This window comes from Anolis carolinensis, chromosome 4, assembly GCF_035594765.1.
Source record: "Anolis carolinensis isolate JA03-04 chromosome 4, rAnoCar3.1.pri, whole genome shotgun sequence".
Lineage (NCBI taxonomy): Eukaryota > Metazoa > Chordata > Lepidosauria > Squamata > Dactyloidae > Anolis > Anolis carolinensis.
Window position 1 is genome coordinate 184,909,011 of NC_085844.1, and position 20,253 is coordinate 184,929,263.

A 20,253-nucleotide genomic window follows, 5' to 3' on the forward strand; every position below is an offset into this window, starting at 1 on the left:
CAATACAATTATGTAACTGAATGTTACTGCGTTGTGCACACCTCCATGCCCTTCTTTTGTTATTGGCTATTGGGAGAAGGGGTAGAGATGCACATACTGAGGTGGCATACTGAGCCGGTAACTACATCTTACCAGCCATTATGAGGAAGTGGGGATAAAGAAATCTCCTGTAAGAGTAGCTTCTTGTAACATCGAGCTGCACCCCCACTGATATACTAAATTTGTTGGGCATGGTTATTGCCCAACATGTCTACCTCCCATACTTTTTTATTTCTAAGATTAGTTTATATTTCTTTTATAATATTCCTCTTGATGGAGATTCTAAACTTATTTTCCTGACCACATTTTGGTTCCTTAAATTCACCAACCTAAAATGGCACCTCCAGTGTTGCTGGAGAAAGGCTCTAGTAGGTCTTTCATTTCAATAACTCTCAAAATTTCTCCCTTTCACAGATAAAATATCAAAGTTGTACCTTGCTAACAATCAATGTGCACATTTATAACTTATTTTCTAGGTTGCAGAGTAATTCCCATTTCTTGAAAATCCCAAGCTTGAGGCCCTTATATATAGTCACAAAAGATGATGACGATGACAGCTGGGTGCTGCATATATTTGCCTGTCAAAATAATGGCATGACATATATTGGATTCGACAAATGGTCTTGCACCAATTAATTGTAGAGGGTACAAGTCTGTAGGCAGCCCAGGGAGGGACGGTTCCCTATATAAAAGCCCAGGAATATAAAGTTATCCAAAGAGAGCTGCTTCAAAACAACACACCCTCACTGTTGATTCATCTGTTCAAGCCAGTAGAAAGCTTACTATTCCAGTGCAGGACCATGCTTAGACTCTCTTGCTGTTAGGGCAGCAGCAGGTAGCTATGTCAGGGCAAGGCTTGCCCTAAAGCCTCAGGGCCTCTAATTTACTGCTTTCCTCTTACCATAAAACTGAAAGGGGAAGGTGCTGCCTTTAATCGCTGCCTCTGGGGCCCCTCCTGGAACCACACAGCAACTGAGCAAAGGCTACAAGTTAATGTGCCTTCCGACACCTCTGTCTGATTCATGGGCCTGGCCTTGAGCAATAAACTGCTCAACCTCCTCAGCTGGACAGCAGGATTTACAGCCTTGCAAGGGCTGGCACTCACATACAAAGACTTGCAAACCAACCTACAAACACATTATAACTACTGTGTTGGAGTAGAAGCATGCCCAGTCTGCACACATGTGCAAAGTCACAGACCTGAAAATAAATGCCTTAAGATATGTAATCTCAGATACACCAAAGTACTCAACTATGGAGAATACTTTTATTTTATGGCATTGTAATTAGGCACCCAAGTTCACACATTACAAAAATGCAAAGGTACACATGAAAATACATGCAAATATGAAGATTAAATAATTCTCATGAGGCAATTACATTTACTTTATGAAAGTAGAGCATGTGATCCATTCACTGTACAAGTAACACTTAGTGGATCCCTCAGACTAGCTAATATCTATTGATTAATGCTCAGGAATCATGTACTCCAGAAAATGTTACCACCATGCCCATTATCCAATCACACAGGGTCTTTCACCTTAACACAGCTGATGATGAATCTGGATCATATTTTCCCTTCAACCTACTGACATGGATATTTTGTTTTACTTAACATTAAACTGTGTTATTTGTACCCTCTTCTCTGTCTGCAGCAAGGGACTGTCCTGTGTGGGCACATGCAGTCTTTATGGGTTCTGTGAAGTATATAAAATGAAATAATACTGTGGTATCTACATATTTATTTATCATAATTTTTAAGAGATCTTTATCTGGTCTTTCAGGGTATATATTCTCAAAGCTGGCTGACCCAAGTGGTACCTACTCTATCTGCATGTCAAGACCAAGCATGGAGACAAGCTTTTCACTTCCATTAAGTGTTGGGGATGTCATTGTTTCCCTTAATTCTTTTGAAGTGGGCATCCATATATTCTTCTACCAGTCCACTCTGTTGGATCTCTGGTCTTTGCCTTATTAACCATGTGTGTGTGCATTCGTAGGAACCACATGACAATTATATATCATATTTCAAGAACAGCTCCCCTTTTGCCTTTCATGTTTGTGTGCCAACTGTGAACATAAAGGAATGTGCTCATTAACAAACCTCATTAACATTCATGAACTCACCAGGACATATTCAGAGCTATGTATAGACAGGCATACAAGATATACATAGATATATTTTTTGCAACACTTCCCTGCATCCACTTTTCAAAGAAGTGGTGCTTTTACTTATAGCAACCTTTTATTCTGAACCTTGGAAGCCACGCAGGCTTCAGGAAGCAGTATTAAATATTTATCTATTTAAATACCTTTTACGATTATGATGCTTTCAAGAAACACATGTAGACATACTGTGAAAAAACTGTTTGCGTTACATTTTTATTTCAAATTGTTTATATCTGTGTGCACATAAAATTGTCCATGAGATGAATAAAGAATGAAAAGGAGAGAATCAGGGAACAATAAATTGCTGCAGCATTCTCTGTAAAGTGTGGAGTTGGTTACAAACTCTGATTTGCTACAGTGTAGTGGGGGAAGATGTCCAAAAACGTGAGAAGAGATAGAAATATTGATATTTGTTCTTCTACTTTTCAAATACTTAGGTCTACTAAATTTACTCTTTGCGAAGCAAAATCATTTGTAGAATTACAGTTCAGGGACATAAGTTTCAATTTCAAAGTAATTTTTGACATTTACAGACTTTATGCTGGTGGAAAGGCTGAAAATATGCAAGACGTATCAGCTTCAGGTCAGAAATGGTTTTTGCAGAGTTCCTTGTAGCCACTCAAGGTCTGAGTGTATATGATTGTTCTCTAAGAAAAATCAGTAATGATCCCATCCCTTTTCCATCATTGTGAAACTACATCAGTTGGGAGTCAGAAACCATCCAGGTTGAATTTTTTTAGTGAATCATGAAAAGTAGTTCCATAACACAAAATAATTTAGAAATCAGGCTCCATCTATAAACTTCAGTGGACATTCATGGTGATTTGGTTGATCAGTTAAAATTCATGAGTAAAGCAGGGTTTTTTTAATACCTGAAAATTTCGGGGAGGGGGGGGTTGAACCCCTAACCGCCACCTTGGCTACAGCCCTGATCCCTCCCACCCACTAACAGCCCTTAGTGGATGAGATAACATCACTGGATCACTGGCCAAAGCACTAGGTGGAGATTCTCTACTAGATGTTTCAAACAAGAACTTGGCTTTGCTCTTCCCTACCCTTCATTGTATGGAAATCAAAGTGATCTCAGGTAGCACATGTAGGAAAATCAACTGAGTTCTACAGTTGAGAGTTCTGTTGTAAATGCCAGTAGACAAGGAATGGCTAATTTCTTTATTTATTTATTACATGCATTTATTCTCCCCGAGGAGACTCAGAGCGGCTTACATTCTGCCACGAGGGCCAGCAACAAATATACTATAAAAACAAAACAATTAAAACATGATAAAAATATGATAAAAATATACAAAAAATATATAGTGCTTAGTGCTCTGCTCTCCTTCCTGACTGGGAGAGTAAGTGGTGCCAAGGGTTTTCAACTGCTATCAATATAACTTAACATGTGGTGGTGCTCTTGAAGTAAGACTTTAGGATGAAGGTGACATGTCTACAGGGAAAGTGTGGCTCTTTTCTCCTCTTCCAGGATTCACTCAGTCTGTTGACTCAGGCTAGGAGTAAGTTTCAGTAAATTCAGTCTGTTTTACTCCCCAGAACATTGTTTGATATGATTTCTCTGATGATCTTCGATTCCTGTGGTGCTCAGGCTTTGTACCACAGTATTATGAATGCTCCTTTACAACCTAAAGCCATGCTAAATCTGATATAGTGGGCCCTTGGTATCCACTGGGGTTTGATTTACAGGTATGTTTAGCTTGGAGAAAAGATGCTGAGAGGGGATATGATAGTCACGTATACATATTTGAAAGGATGTCACATTGAGGAGGGGACAAGCTTGTTTTTGGCTATTCTGGAGATTAGGACATGGAAAAATGGATTCAAGGGATTCAAGGAAATGGATTCTTTGAGCAATGGATTCAAGAAAAGGGGATTCCACCTAAACACTAGCAAGAGCTTCCTGACCGTAAGAGTTGTTTGGCAGTGGAATATGCTGCCTCACAGGGTGGTGAAGACTTCTTCTCTGGGGGGTTTTAAGCACAGACTGCATTACAATCTGTGAGGGGTACTTTGATTGTGTTTTCCTGCAGGATGGGGGTTGGACTTGATGGCCCTTGGGGTCTCTTCCAACTCTATGAGTCCAGGGCCTCCCATGGATACCAAATTCTATTATATATAATGGTGTTATTTATGGCAAAATCAAGGTTTACTTTTTGGAAATTCTTTTTGGAATATTTTCAAGCCATGGATGGTGGAATCTGTGGATACAGAATCCGTAAATACAAAGGGCTGACTGTACTCTCCAAAAACATTGGCTTTATAGCCAAACGTATCTGATGGGCTCTAGGTTGGGGAAAGGTGATTGTTCAAATATGATTGGGATACTGTACTAGACAGTTACAGTTCAATAACCCTCTCCCTAAAACTGCTCCCCTTGTATGTGCTTTTAAAAATGAAATGGAGTTATCTCACAACAACCTCTACATTAACTATCTTGCATCAAATTTGTGTATTTTAGTTCATATCAAACAAAAGAGGGGAAAACATTCTTATCTCAGAAGCAGAGTTCAGGGAAAGTTACTGTTCTATTGGACCCAGCCAGACCCATTCAGTAGCTTTGCTTGTCATTTAGAATTTATCAGCCCAACACAGATCTGCCATAATATGCCATATAACTAGTGCATAAACAAACTTCAGCATGATAAATGTCTTGCTTTGAAGCCATAAAGTTATTAGCTGGTGGCTGTTAGCTACTGCTGAGTACAGGGCACAGTTCTTCCATTAACCCCTGACTGCCCACCCCTGTGCTCATAAATCTATCAAATCGAGGGGCAGGTTTCTGTGACTAGAAGCAAAAGGAGCTTGACAAATATTCTATTGCACTGATCAGTAGGACTGAGACTAATGCCTCTTTTGGATCTTATCAGTGGCCTTTGTACCAGAGGAAAAACAGTGACCCTCAAGTTAGGCAAGGAGGAAGTTTTATTGTTATTATTTTATTATTAATTTGAAGGCAAAGAGCTTAAGATATAGAATTTTAGAAAGTTCAAAGCAACTGATTTGCTGTGAAGGATAGTGGGTATTATCATCATCCTCATCCCATGTTAATAATAGGAAGGTGGGGGAAATAGTGGCTCGACAAGACTTGCATAAAAGAAGAAATCAGTTAATGGTGAAGGTGAGATTTGAACTGGACATTACCTGATGCGTAATACAGTCTTGTAGCTACGATATTAAACCTCCTTCATAGCTAAATCTAATCCTGTTTGCCTATGTGCGTGTGTGTAGGTATGTGTGTGAGAGAAAGAGAGAACATATGTGTGTGTAATATACCATATTTACTTGGCTCTAATGCCCGCCTTTATTAGTTAAATTACATTGCCAACATTGAGGCGCACAATAGATTCAATGGTACACTTGTCTGAAAGGGCCCAGAGGAACCTGGAACCCTGGAGGCCAGACAGGGAGGTGTGGAGGGGGGTGGGCAGGAAAAGACTGTTCCTAAAAGCCTCAGGGCTTTGTGGTGCCTGGAGAATGAGAAGAAGCACCTGGCTGTTGGCTGTAGTCATTTCTTCCCCACAGATTCTGCTTCCTGGGCGGCTCTCGGGGTCTCTCACCTGCCCCAGTTTGAAGGCCTCATGAATGAGGCCAGTTAGCAATCCTGTGAGGCTGGCAAGTTAGCCAGCCACAGCCTGGTGGAGGGACCTAAATGGTCTCATTCATGTTGCCTATCTCCCTGAGGTGCAACGACTGCGCTGTTGGATGCATTACATTTGAGGGCAAATCTATTTTTTTGCAATGTGCACCTTCAAAAAAGGTGCACATTAAACTTGAGTAAATATGGTACTTATATGCAAGATCCCAGAGCCAAACTTTACAAGCAATGTTAAGAAAGAATTCGGTCTGCCTGTAATCCTGGAGAGCAACTACCAATCAGTGTCAACAGTATTTGACTATATAATTTTACATAGTATAGGACAGACTTCCATGGTCCTAATGTAATTTCCCATTCCCATTAACAGAAGATAGCAGTGCATGGTATAACTGGAGGTAGCTGCTTAATATTATTTTTAATGACCTAGTATGTGCTTTTCAATGTATACTTTGCACTAAATAGAAGCAAAAAAGAAAAGTCCAGAGTGTAGCAGGAAAATCTCAATAGAAGTTTGCTAGTAGTGCTCACCTAAGCTGAATAGGATTGCATGGTGGAGAAAGTGAGAGGACTTCAATAAATACTCCTACATTAAAGTGGTAGTTCAAAACATAGGTAAAAATGGGGGAAAATTCTGGAAAGATGGGAATGTCTTTCTTTTAGATATTCTACATAGATTAACTGCAATAAAAACTAGACTAAGACTATAGTCAGCTTTCTACATTTGCGGGGTTTGACTTTTACACATTTGATTACTTATGGATTTGATTAAAATGTTTTCTCTAGAAATCTCTAGGTTCTCCAATATGATCGCTATCATGCTGAAGGACACAGAAATTCTTAAAGAAGTACTGTATATTTTTAATTTGCGATTTTTCACTTTCACGGGGGCCCTTTATACCCCCTAACCCCAGCAAATGGTGAGGGGCTGACTGAAATTACTTTCTCACTGTCAGGGCTGTCATTAGAAAGCAGCAGTCAGATATCAGTTGGGAACAAGGTGTTGAGCCAAGGAAGAGAGGAAAACCAAAAATGAACCACAGCTAAGCAAATATGTTTCTCAGGCAAGAGCCCAGTAAGAAACGTTTACATTACTGCTTGTCCAAAAGGCCTAATGGTGAGCCACCAGTAGAGTAGAGAAATGGCTTTAGTTGAATTTCTGGTCACCTCCCACATTGAGCAGCTGTGCCTAGAATGGGAAGTTCTAATGCTGGCAACTTGTGATTACAGTTTCTGAGAACTTAATTTCAAAACAGAATTTACAGGAACATACAACAATAAATTGTGGGAAGAAGTGAAACTGAGATATTTACCTATCTACTCCAGATAGATACTGTTTACTACCAAATCTTTGAGGGAGGCAAAGAAAGTCTCTTTTTATTATTATAAAAATGCACCAGATCAACATGGTGCTTTGGGTAACAAATATTTTCATCTACACTGTTTGATAATGCATAACGCTGACTATCACATCTAATATTTACATTAAAATAGGTCAGCTGGTGTTTCATGCAAAGTCACTACTTATATGCAAATAACCTGTTTCAGAACACAGCAAGATCCCAAGCCAGCTGTTGGGAAAGGCAACCATAACAGAAAAGTATGGTTAATTGAGTACTCCTTGCTTTCTTTAATACTTGCACAAAGGGATAAGCAATAGATGGGTTTGGGACATAAAGCTTGTGCATATCTCATTTTCTTAATTTGAGGACTTGATTGTTCATTTGTGGCCAATCTGATTTCCTTGAACAGATAACTTTCTATGAGGCTCATTCAAGAAGAAATGGTTTCATGGCATTTAAAGTAGAGTGTATCAACAGAGCTCTCGTATTAGACTGGAAAACAAGAAATAAATGTAAGGAGGGGTGAGATAAGAAGTAGGTAAAATCACATTTTATATTGGGCTAACTTCTACAGATGAAAAAACTGACAAGTTTGAAAGACTGTGGAAGCTTATATCATTTTTCATCAATGAAATTGGTCTTGTAAAAGTTTACAATCTTTATTTGTTTTCCAAGAGAAAGGTAGCACCAATTCCCCATGACAAAAATGTACGTACAAACACACACATACACAAACCAAAAACAATCTCATACATTGTGTGCAGTCATAATAATCAGAGACAACAGCTACAGGATATTAACTACCCACCAACTTTTCCAACCCATCAAAAGCTCCCGAGTGTATTTTTTCTCCTTTTTGCTGCTGAAGCAATAAAAAAAAAAGAAAAACCAACATCCAAATGATCTTTTTTATGGTGGCTAAATAAGCTGCATGTGCGTAATCCGTTAGAGTTTAATGAATTTATGACTTGCTTTGGAATTTGACAAGGGCCATAAAAGAGTAATTAACATTTATCAGTGTGTTTGCTACGCCTGCACACACCCTCCTCCCCTTGGCCCCTCTCACGGCAGTGTCGGGCACCATGGGGGGATATAAAAGTGATCAATTAATTTTTAATAATCTCAGGGAAAGATTGTAGAGTTGCAGTATGAACTCTGGGAGTGTCAATAAATGTGCCAAAGGTCGGCTGCTTTCCTTTTCCACATGCTTTCCAGTAAGCCTTGTTGCGGGGGACAAACAAAATCTGCTACCATAAGAACCAGATCATAGTTGCCATCTAATCAGCCACCATACTAGCCAGCTTAGCTGTTCATCTCATGTGCATACCATTATTTCAAGCTGAACCTTGCTGAGTGATACTTCCAAAGTGTCCAGAAAGATGGCAGATGATAATCAAAAGGTTTTGGTTTCTCTTTTTTCACATCCCAAAGTCATACACTTTGATGTCATACAATGGATGGGTGAAGGGCGACCTTTCTCATACATACGCCTCAAATTTACCTTCAGTTGGCTGCCATCCAACATTTTGTGTATATTCATATACCCAGAATACTACATATAAACTGCACTTTTAATCAATTGGGACAAAGCTGAGCACATTTCATATGTTTACCTGCAGAATTTTGTATTTCATGTAGATTATACAAATTACAGGAATTAAAGTGTATCATTTGATCTCCTACACACAGCACATGGGAGTTGTTGCATGCACCAGAAAATCAGTGGTTTTGAGTATTGAGCTATGACTCTGGAAACCAGGGCTTGATTCTGCACTTAGCCATGGAAATCCACTGGATGACCTTGGGTGAGTCACACACTCTCAGCCCCAGAAAAACCCCTGATGGGTTCTCCTTTGAGTCGCCATAAATCTTAAATGTCTTCAGGGCATACAAAAACTACTATGTTAGTCTCAAGTAGATACAGAGAAACTGAAAAATGGAAAAAGGGGAAAGGGACTCTCTTCCTATAAGCCCTTGTATAAAACAATCATTGGATTCGGAGTCTTTGCTGTATATTGCTAACACAGGTGTTTTGTGTTTGTTTTTAAATCCTGGGATTTGGAAATGCTGGGTTTCTCAGCAAATTAGGTTTGATGACAGAATTGTAATGTACTCTGAGCAAATCTTGCCAAGAAAACCCCGTACAGGTTTGCCTTAGGGTTATTCCATTTACAGCCACATATTGGTCATATGCTCTATCTGTTGAAAATGTCATCCTGTACTGCTTAAGTCTCTATGGTTAGATAGGAAGCCTAGAAAAGAGTTAGGGACACCTTCCCACAGTCCTATGCACGCTTTGATTAGGCTTTACCATTGTTTCCTCCTTTCTTTCCTGTTTAGGTCAACCCCATCCTTTGATGCTTTAGAAATGTGATCTCTCCTAGGGTTGACATAACTTCCCCAATTTGGCTTTTGGAATGTTTATGGCCCTAGAGAAGAAAGAGCCCCACAAGGTTGGTCGCCATTCGGTCTTCCTGCTTTGTTCCAGAAAGGACACATCTTGTCCCCTCTTGTAGTCAAGATGTAGCTATCTAGATCTTTGTTATTTTGATCCATCTATGTGTATTAGATCAGATTAGATTAGCTAGTTAGCTCCAAACCTTTCTATCCATCAATGGATTTCTTTTTACCTCAATAAATGCTTTTAAACTTTGAAGCTGGCTTTGCAGTCCTTCGCCATCCTGGAAAGAAGACAAAGGCTTTCCTAAACTCACACCACATAAGTCTCACTGCTTCCATACACTCTGCTATTTTAATGGGAATCTACGTCATAAAGAGGGTGATTTGAGCTTAACGGCTCATTGATTTCCCAACACTATCTACTTTCCTAAACTCGGTGTATAGGTCCACTCCACCCATAATTTTAATCCCTTCCAATGGTTAGAACAATACTTCTGCTATAATTAAATTGTCACACTTTTTGAGAGATAGGACACATTTGATTACATTACAATACAATGATTCTCATTGTTATCATTTACTCAAATGAGAGTTTTCTCTATTATTAAAAACAGGAAAATAATGTAAAGAAAGAAGAGACACTTACAGAGAGGGAAAGTTAATGTCATGCGCTGGCTGGCCCCTGCAGATGCTGTCGGCCCTCCTTGGCTGTCACTTCTATCTGGCAATCAATTGACAAGAAATTGAGATTATGACAATGAGCATCACAAAGGACGGTGATCAATCAATTGACTCCTACAACAGAGCAAGTGACATTTAACAGCAGAGAATTTCCTAACTCAGCAAGTGCCAAGGGATTAAGCATCCAAAGCTGCAGCTGAGAGCACTAGGATCTTACAAAAAATGTAAACAGAACACCTCCCTCCATATCACAATGTTCCCCATTATAGATCAGCCACCAGAAGATTAGAAGAATGGAAGATTTTCAGCTCTTGTTACACTGTGCCAGAGAAACCTCTTCTGCTTTCCTTTTGGGTGACCATGACACTTTCCCATACAGATAGCATGGGAAAAAAATCTGCCCTCTTCCTTTTTAAGTCGCTACTCCTGTTTTGAGTATACTAAATATACTCAAAATACCAGGTCCTTTGAGTTTTGATAAGAAGTTCCAAAGTACTGATGCAAGCCTTATTTCTCAGTGCTTTTTAATCTGACTTTTTAATCTTCTTGGAAAGGGTGTTAGTCATGTTCGTGCATAATGAGCACAATAACTTGCACATTAATGGAAAGAAAAAACTTGAAACTTAACAGAAGGGCTGTTACTACCAAGAGGCACATCCAAATGGAAATCTGGATAGGTCTCCTTTAGGAAAGGGCAACTGTCATGCATACTTCTCTGTTCCAAGACTCCTCTTCCCTGACCCAGAGCCATTATAGCTACTTCTTAATTCAACCCATTCACCTCTACAGCCACTAATGTTAAAACTTAGGGCCGGACTATGGCGCAGCTGGTTAATAGCCAGCTGCAACAAATCACTACTGACTGAGAGGTCATGAGTTCAAAGCCCGGGTCGGATTGAGTGCCTGACCATTAAATTGTCCCAGCTCGTTGTTTACCTAAGCAACCCGAAAGGCAGTTGCATCTGTCAAGTAGGAAATTTAGGGACCGCTTATGAGGGGAGGCTAATTTAACTACTTTACGTCACCATAAAAATGTCCAGCAGCGTACATGCTGGAAGTTGAGGAAGTACTCCATCAAGTACTCGGCGTCACCATGAATGATGAAGCAGCAGCTCCTCCTGTGGCTGGAATCGAACATACCCTCATGAAGCCAGAAGCTGGAAAATGTTAAATAGCCTCTGTGTCTCTGTGCCATATGTCTAATGGCATTGAATGTTTGCCATGTATATGTACATTGTGATCCACCCTGAGTCCGCTTCGGGGTGAGAAGGGCAGAATATAAATACTGTAAATAAATAAATAAAATGAATAGATAGGTGTTTTCCAAGCAAATTATATAACATGCATCAAATACTAACTGTGTGCCTAATGGCTACTGTTAACTGTCAAAGCAAGTACTTAACTTGCTGCAGTCTTCTTGCAAAGTTTATCCTTCATAAATAACTGAACTCTTGCAGTGAAACCTAGTTTAATCAACCAACTCAACTCAAGCATGGTAATGGAGATTTCATTCACTTTCTTTAGTCGAACATATAGAACAAACATACAGGGCAGGTGTACACATGAAGTAAAACATTCCAAAGTATATATGCTGTTCACATCTCAGGCACACTTTTGGTGAATCACAGAACAGCGCAGCAATCCATTCAGGCCTTCTGTTTCAGAGCTTGGAAAAGTGGATCCCAGAATGCCGCAGTCAGCATGGTCAATGGAACTACAATCTGAAAAAGTAACTTTTCCAGGGTCTAATCCCCAGGGGAATTATACATTTTCAGGAGGCTATACATGTGATTGGAGAAATCATGTGCCTACACAGCCTGTTGAAAAACAAACCTAGTCCCATTTCCTGTCCCCTGGAACCGTTAAAACCTCACAAACCACCAGAAGCCAATTGGGACAGCTTCCTGCAGGTGTCCTGGGACCATGAATCACACCTTGTCAAATACTGAGTGCATCAATTTCTAACAATGTTGCCCAGACATATCTCCCCCATTCCCAGGGTCTACAGCCTGATCAGTGAGGGGTTAAATGAGTATTAAGGAGGCACTTTACAGAAAGCTTTAAAAACTCATACAAATATTATAAAAGATGCCTTTAATCATCTAATAGCCCAAACGGGGGTAGGTGATGGATGGGCTGATCTCTTCTGCCTGAACAGATGAGCCTGAGGATGTGGACTTACAAGGGGTGGGGGTGGGGAGAAATGAGGACACTTTTTCCTCCCTCCCTCCCTGCTTGGAGCAGTTAGAAATATGAGGTCACCCAGCAAGAGATGATAACACATTAAGGGCTCTTGAGAGATTAGCCTGTCAGCCTCGTTAGGAACAGGCAATTGGGGGCTGACTGCATAATTAGAGGCTGGAGAAGCCATAACTCATGGCAGTTTAGACAGCACGATGGGGCCACATCCACAGATAGTCATTCCTGCTTTGAAAAGTCACCTCAAAAGAAGTATGCAAATGGGTTCTTTCAACTAGCTGCAAATGTACATTCAAACCCTAGTCCTTAAATTCTACACATATAAGCAGCACTGCAACTATGTATTGCGCATACAGCTCTCCTGGCATTCCTCTCCTAGAGGAAAAAGACACACAGCAGAGATAGTACATACAGAGACTCTCACAACAGTGCGTCTTGCAATGAGGAATGGGAAAACTCCTCCCATTCCAAATTCAGAATTAATACATCTTTATTAAATTATTTGTTTATTAATGAGGCATAATGATGGTCCTAAATCTTTTCTGGATATTTCTACATTTTCATTATACTCTTACTATTTAATACATCACCATTAAGTTCACATGACATTCTGGTTTTAGGCACAGAACTTTATGAACACTAGCCAAGTCACAACTGGGAAACCTGCCACAAAACTCCTGTTCCTGAATGCCAAGAGCTCAAATTACTAGATTTTTGTGTTGTTGATATGGAGACAAAATGCAGCATACATAGAACACTCTTGATAAGTGTTGGGATTCATCCTGGACTACTCAAGTCTAAATGTAGTCAGATAGATGATAGAGTTAGATTGAAGGAATCCTTTCCCCATTTCCAAAGCATGCCTAGATAGGATTCACCATTGTTTCCTGCTTCCCGTCCTATTTAGGTCAGGCCACGCTTTGATGTTTTTAGAAATGTGATCTCTCCTAGGGCTTTGACGTAACTTCCCCAATTTGGTCCTTTGGAATGTTTATGGCCCTAGAGAAGAAGCAACCCACGAGGCTTGGCCGCCATTCCAGCTTCCTGCTTTGTTCCAGAGAGGACACACCTCTGTCCTCTATTAGTCAAGATGTAGCTTATCTAGAGCTTTGTTATTTTAATCCAGCTATGTGTATTAGAACAGGATGGATTAGTTAGTTAGGTCCTAACCTTTTCTATCCATCAATGGATTTCTTTTTACCTCAATAAATGCTTTTAAACTTTAAAGCTAACTTCGCATCCCTTTGCCTTCCTGAATACACAGAGGCCTTCCAAACTCACATCCGCGTTAGTCTCATGCTGCCGCAATTCTTTACTCTGCTATTTTAATGGGAATTTACCTCATAAAAGAGGGTGATTAGAGCTGAACGGCTCTTCCATTCCCAACAATATGATACTTAAGATGAGATTAAAAGAGCCAGGAACTATCTGTTACAGGAAGAGAATGCTAGAACAAATATGTATTTGGTCTGATCCAGTATTGATCCCCTAATATTCTATATGTTAATCTTTCATAATTTCTTTTATGATGCTTTGTGGGTCTCATTAGTACCTGGATCCATTACACTATCCAATTGGGCAAAAGCTGTGCCCACCACAACTAATATGCTCACTCAACTCCTCTCACTTCATTGAGTCTCACTCTCAAGCAAGATGTCAGTTCCCAAATAGCTGCATCTCGGTTCATTAGCTAATACAGAGTGGAGAAGGGTATACTTACTCAAAGATTATACATCTTGGATATCAAATAAAGCTGTGGATATGCTAACTTTCTAATGTTGTGCCTTGACCCCAAATTTTCTGAAACTGAACTGGTAGTTTCGATACCTTGCCTGATTCTTACTTCATCACTCTGTTTGCTCACTTTGACACCTGCCTCGTATAGACTCTTTGACTTTCTAATAATTCTTCTTCTAATGAACTCAACATCTGATTAATGGGCAAGGTCCAACATCACTCAGGAATTGTCCCATAGTTTCTTCACCTTCACTCTCCTGTTAATTTGCTGGGTGAATATAGTAATCCCTATTCTACTTCTCAGCTTTCAGGAGAGATCAATAGCCCCAATGAAGAAACGATGACCTTGTGGATTATTTGGCTAGAGCAAGGATTATGAATTCTGGAGGGAAGAAGTGACCTTTTCCAAATGTCACATGTCATTGGATTTTACATCAAATGTGGACATTTTCTATGAGTATGCAAATCTTTCTGTTAATATGTATGGATGTGAGTGCATGTTCATGAAAAACTGAATGAGGTTGCACATATAATGGCAACATTGCCTTCCAACTGAGAGTAGTATTACACTGTTAAAAACAAGTTTGCATATCTCATCTGAAAATGCATTGCCCCCAAAGCAAGGCTCCAGGGTATGTGGATATGGGTGAAAGGTGTAAATGATCCACATAATGTGAAAGCTCTAAAGGACATAGATTCACAAAATGCTTTGTCATTAAACCAATGGATTCCTATGCTTTACAATGCAAGATAGCCCTTTAAAATGGTTGCTTTTGGATGAGTTGGAAAGTATTCCTTATCAGATATGTGATTATTTCTAGGCAATAGGCCTCATCACCTGATATCCTGAGAATTCAGGCCTGTGGGGGGGGGGGGGGGGGGGGAGAGCCCCGGTGGCGAAGTGTGTTAAAGCACTGAGCTGCTGAACTTGTAGACCAAAAGGTCGCAGGTTCAAATCCCGGGAGCGGAGTGAACGCCCGCTGTTAGCTCCAGCTTCTGCCAACCTAGCAGTTTGAAAACATGCCAAAGTGAGTAGATCAATAGGTACCACTCCGATGGGAAGGTAACGGCGCTCCATGCAGTCATGCTGGCCACATGACCTTGGAGGTGTCTACGGACAACGGCGGCTCTTCGGCTTAGAAATGGAGAGGAGCACCTACCCCCAGAGTCAGACATGACTGGACTTAACGTCAGGGGAAACCTTTACTTTTAGCAGGGGGGGGGGGTTAGGAGTTCAACCCCCCCCCAAATTTTCAGGTAAAAAAAATCCCTGATTTAACCAAATCCCCATGCTAAGTCTATGAGACGCAAAAAATTAAGAGTCCCTCCAGGCACTATCTCAGGCAGATATCGACAGGTCTATAGCGGGGGGGGGGGGGGGGGCAGGGGTTCAACCCCCCCCCCCCAATTTCTGGCAACGGCCCTGCCTGAGATGGCATGCCAAAGCCTTGCGATGCCCCAACTATCTATGAAAGCCAAATCCTAAATAAGCCTTGAAATATGTTTCTCGGTGCATGATACAAAGGAATATAGTCACAACACTGAAAAATCCAATATGTGCGTTGGCTCAGGTATTTGCTCTTAAAAGTCTCTTCCTACAAGGGTATGTATTTATGGAAGTCTGCAAAAAAATCCAAATGCAGTGTTCAGACTGTGCGCAATCCTGAACATTCAATTGTGTTTCTTTAAAATGGATAACATCTTTGGTCATACAATGGTAAAAAAATTAAAAATTACCAAGAACCCACATTCATTTTTTAAGTACCAAAAAAGAACAGCAAAATACCCATGACTACATGCCTGCTCCCTCTGGTGTGCAGCACAATTGTCCGACTGAAATAAGAACACTACAATGCAATCAAGGGACAAAGCCAAGAAGCAACAAGCTGTGTTTGTTTATCCAGTTTCCCCTCCTAGCAAGAATACCCTGACACCATGTCCTGCAGTGCTGTGTCCGCAGCCCCAACCAGTTAATTTTATCCCAGCTGCGGTCCTGTTTACAAAGCTTGTCCTGTTTATACTGTTGCTCTATCCTGTTCCAGTCTCAGCCAATGGCATTTTACAAGCTATGCTCTCCCCTCCATTCCCTTGCCAATCCTGCTTCTTCTTGGCAAAGTCAAAGGATTGATGAGGAAATTCCTGTAGAATTTATTGCACGTAGAATTTATTGCATGTTAATTAATGTCTAATGTCTATTTGTCAAATTTGAAATGCCAAATTCATTTTGTCATTCTTTGTATCTGAATATAAGGTATACAACTTCAGTTTAGACCCAAAGTTTTGAAAGATCCCTGTTTTGTTTCTGAAAATGTTCATAGACTTGTTTTCAGTGCTGAGTGCTCCATTTTGGTCCTGGTCACAAAAGGCAACTGGAAAAGTTGGGGTAGTGGAAAAGAACAACTAAAAGAGAATGTTGAGAATGTACTTTAGGCAAGGAAAACAGGCCAAGCCTTAGAAAGTTACGAGCTGTTATACTCAAAATAACCCTCTCTTGGGGTGATTCCACTTAAAATATAGCAGAGTGCTAGAAGCACACTTCATAACCAGAAGAGGCTTACGTGTGGTCAGCTGGGATAAGTCTCTATATCTTAGGATGGCACAGGATTGCAGAGGCAAATTTTAGGTTCAAAATATTTATTGAAGTAAAAGAAATACATTCTGGATAGGAACGTTCTTGGAGCTAACTAACTTTCCAAATCTCATATTCTAAGGAAGGTAAAAGGTAAAAATATCAAAAATATCCATGCAGCTACATCTTGCCTGGAAAATAACAATATGAGTCCTCACTGGAAGAGACAAAGGGAGAAGAAAGGAATGGAGGCTGACCACATGGCCAATAAAGTCTAGGGCAATCAAAATACCTTTAGAGAGGAAGTTACCTCATCCTTCAAGAGATCACATTGCTACATCTTCAAATGGGGGAGGAGATAGTAGTCAAGTAGGAAGAGTAGAGAGAGAAAGCACCTTCTATGAAGGCATGCATAGGAATGAAGAAAGGAATCCATCATTCTAATCCTGTTTTCTAGTGTAGCTACTCATTGGGGACTGTAGACTTGTGAAGTCCAGGATGACACCCATCAAGTTTCCATATTCTTTGAGGGCAGTTTAGTCCAAAAAACTAACTTCCCAAAGCACAGACCCTGAAAGAGTTCATTAACAGACAAAGGTGAAAAAGAATAAACAACACCCTGTCAATTCTGACATTCGTTTCCTGAAATTTGCCTTCTGGCAGTATCCTTGTACAATAAATCTAGACCCTAAACTATGGCATCTTTGACAATTTTAAGCAAGTTTAGGAGAACTGAAGACCAGTTTAACAGATATATTAAATGACATCCTTGGAGATGGAATCTCTTTATATAGATGGGGAGGAGTGATGTCACCCAATGTTAATGGCTGCTTAACTCCAGAACTCAAAACTACAGGAAAGCCATTCATTTATAAAAGCTACACTTGGGAAGCTGAGCAATCAACACCTGGCTCTAAAGGTGTATTATGCAAACCGAAAAATGGGCAAACAGAACGTGACAGAATGATCTATTATGAAACAAAACACAATCCAGTTAGCTCCAATCTCTCAGAGAAGAAGGTAACCCAACAATAAAAGTGTATATTGCCTTTGCTCATATATTCATATTTTAAATTGTAATATGACATATGTTTTAAAAATATATTCATATCTATCACAATTAGACGTTGATTCTATATGACAGTTTCTATATATCTTCCCCTTGTCTATAAAGACTCATTTTCTGCCAGCAATGAGTCTTTATAGACAACCAGAGCAGAAATTTCCTAGTGGGACCTTTCTTGGCAGAATGTAAGATAATACATGTTGCACGCCCCCAATAAATGAAAGAATTAATTTGTCTAAATATTAATATGAGAGGCTTGAGAACACTTGAAATGAAGGCAGCTCTCTGTCCACATAAAAATATGACTGATACGGTTTTCCTACAAGAAGCATTTCAAAGGAGAAAGCAGTATATCAAATGTAATAGTAAATAACAATATTTGGCCTCAGGAATTGTTTGCCTCTTTTCCCCTTTGCAGTTGGAGATGTACCAATTGACCCTAAGGGATACTTTCTGTTTGCTAATGGGAAACTAGGATGGTATTGTTTTGTTTTTACATAACTATATGGTCAAAATACAGGACAATACAAATTCCTCAGGAGTGTCCATATTACACTAGAAAAACTCCAGGAAGGTCCACTCATTACTGGGGAGGTGCAGAATCATTGCAGATCCTGAAATAGCTGAACGGGGCACAAACAAACAATAAAGAAAAGAAAAGCACAAGATCTCCCCCCCCCCCCCCAAAATGAAGAAGCACAAATAAAGAAACTGATATTTTTTAACCCGAGAGAACACCTCTCTAGGGATTTCTAGATTTTCCAGAACAACTCTATGGTCAATTTCCACTGGAAATTGTCTATAGAATCACATTGGAAGACCTAACGATTCTTACCGTAGAGGGGTGTTCTCTCTATAAATCTCTAGGGCTTCCAGCATGACTGGAGGAATTTGACCATAGAGTCACATTGGAAGACCTAGAGATTGCTAAAGAGAATATTTTTAATCAAATCTAAGGATAATCAAGTCAGCAAAAGTTAAAACTGCAAATGTAGAAGGATAACTACTTCTCCCCATACCATTTTACCTTTACTAGAATTTATTGTATTTTGACATCCTCAACATTAGTATTGGATAAACTTTTGGAAATTTGGCTGTTAAACCAAAAAACCCCTCTCAAGGTGTATTCTCTTAAACATGAGATATCATGTCATAAATATCATGTTGTAAATAAAAGCAGAGCTTGCAGCAAAAAAGAACAAAACCGCTTTAAGAGTTTTGGTGAATACTCTTTTTAAAGAGATAAAGTTGAGTGAGCCACCTCTCTTACAGAGATAATAGCAGACATCTTGACTAGACTGTTACTAAGAATCTCTTCACATGGGGCATTTTTGCCCCGTTTTGCCACTTTTATTCTTGGACCCATCACATGACGCACGGCAGGCCCCATACACATTCCTCCCAAAGTGGAGGAGAAGTGCCAAAAGGTGCTTTCTCCACCACTACGGGGTGGAAAGTGTAGTTTGGGTAGCTCCAATGGAGCTACTCGCACTTCCCTCCCCTTTTGCCATATGATGGCAGAAAGGGCAGTGGGATAACGCATGTTGCCACCCTTTCTGCCATCTGATGGGGACAGGGACAGACACCCTGTCCTGTCCCCATAGTGTGATGGAGGAAGGAGGGGGCACGCTGGGAGCCACAAGCAACCCCACGTGCCTTCCCTTTTGCTGCACAAAGGCATGGCCCAATGAGCTATCGGGCCTTGTGATAATGTCCCAAGAGAGTGTTTCAAGAATTTACAAGTCAAGATGGGACTAAATCAATGCATGCATGCTTGAGAGGGGGTGTTGGAGATGATACAATCACTGCATGCCTTGAATTAACCAAAGAAATGTTTATTGTCATATTTGCATGTTTTCTAGTCCATTTCCTTTTTTTCTAAGAAGCAACAAAAACTAATAAAAATATTCAACAGCAAACATTTTCAGATCACTGTCCTATAATTTTACAGATGAAATCACTAGTAGATAGACCCTAAACATGCTTGGTTAATACAGTCTCTTATTTTGCAATACCCACTCATTGCAGACAAGATTGATCAAGTAGAATAAAGTTGTTTGATCTTAATGAAGCAGCTTATATGTCTAGGGCAAATATGTGGTATTCCATGCAGACAGTTGTCAGAGGTATCAGCTTTTTAAAAAATGAATACTTTTGAATGGGCAATTTATCAAAGAAAATTAAGAATCTTGAAAAAAGACAAAGAATTCAGGAGGTTAATCTATAACAAGATACTACAAATTTGGAAACAAATTCTTATGCACTTAAGAGAAAAAAAAGCTGCAATCAATTATTCCAATGGCTATGACATAAGTCCAAACAAAAGACATTGGGGCACACATTTTTACATAATATGAAATACTTTATAAAATAGAACCCACTCAGTACTGAGAACAATTTAGACAATATACAACTTACAAAATTTTATAAGAATCATAGAATTGTA

At 39.8% G+C, this 20,253-nt stretch overlaps 1 protein-coding gene across 13 annotated transcripts in view; it reads right to left on the reverse strand.

Annotated features, from left to right (window-relative positions):
• rnf220 (ring finger protein 220) overlaps positions 1-20,253 on the reverse strand; it is a 363,311-nt gene that overhangs the window by 221,591 nt on the left and 121,467 nt on the right. For 10 of the 13 annotated variants that reach the window (XR_010005774.1, XM_062979633.1, XM_062979632.1 and 7 more), the window contains one exon: positions 10,202-10,276. The exons of the other annotated variants lie outside the window; for them this stretch is intronic. Coding sequence is in view for 9 of the 10 variants with exons in the window: in XM_062979633.1 (XP_062835703.1) it covers positions 10,202-10,276 (75 nt within the window). In the remaining variant the exon portion in view is untranslated. The remainder of the gene's footprint in view (positions 1-10,201; positions 10,277-20,253) is intronic. 13 annotated transcript variants of the gene reach the window in all.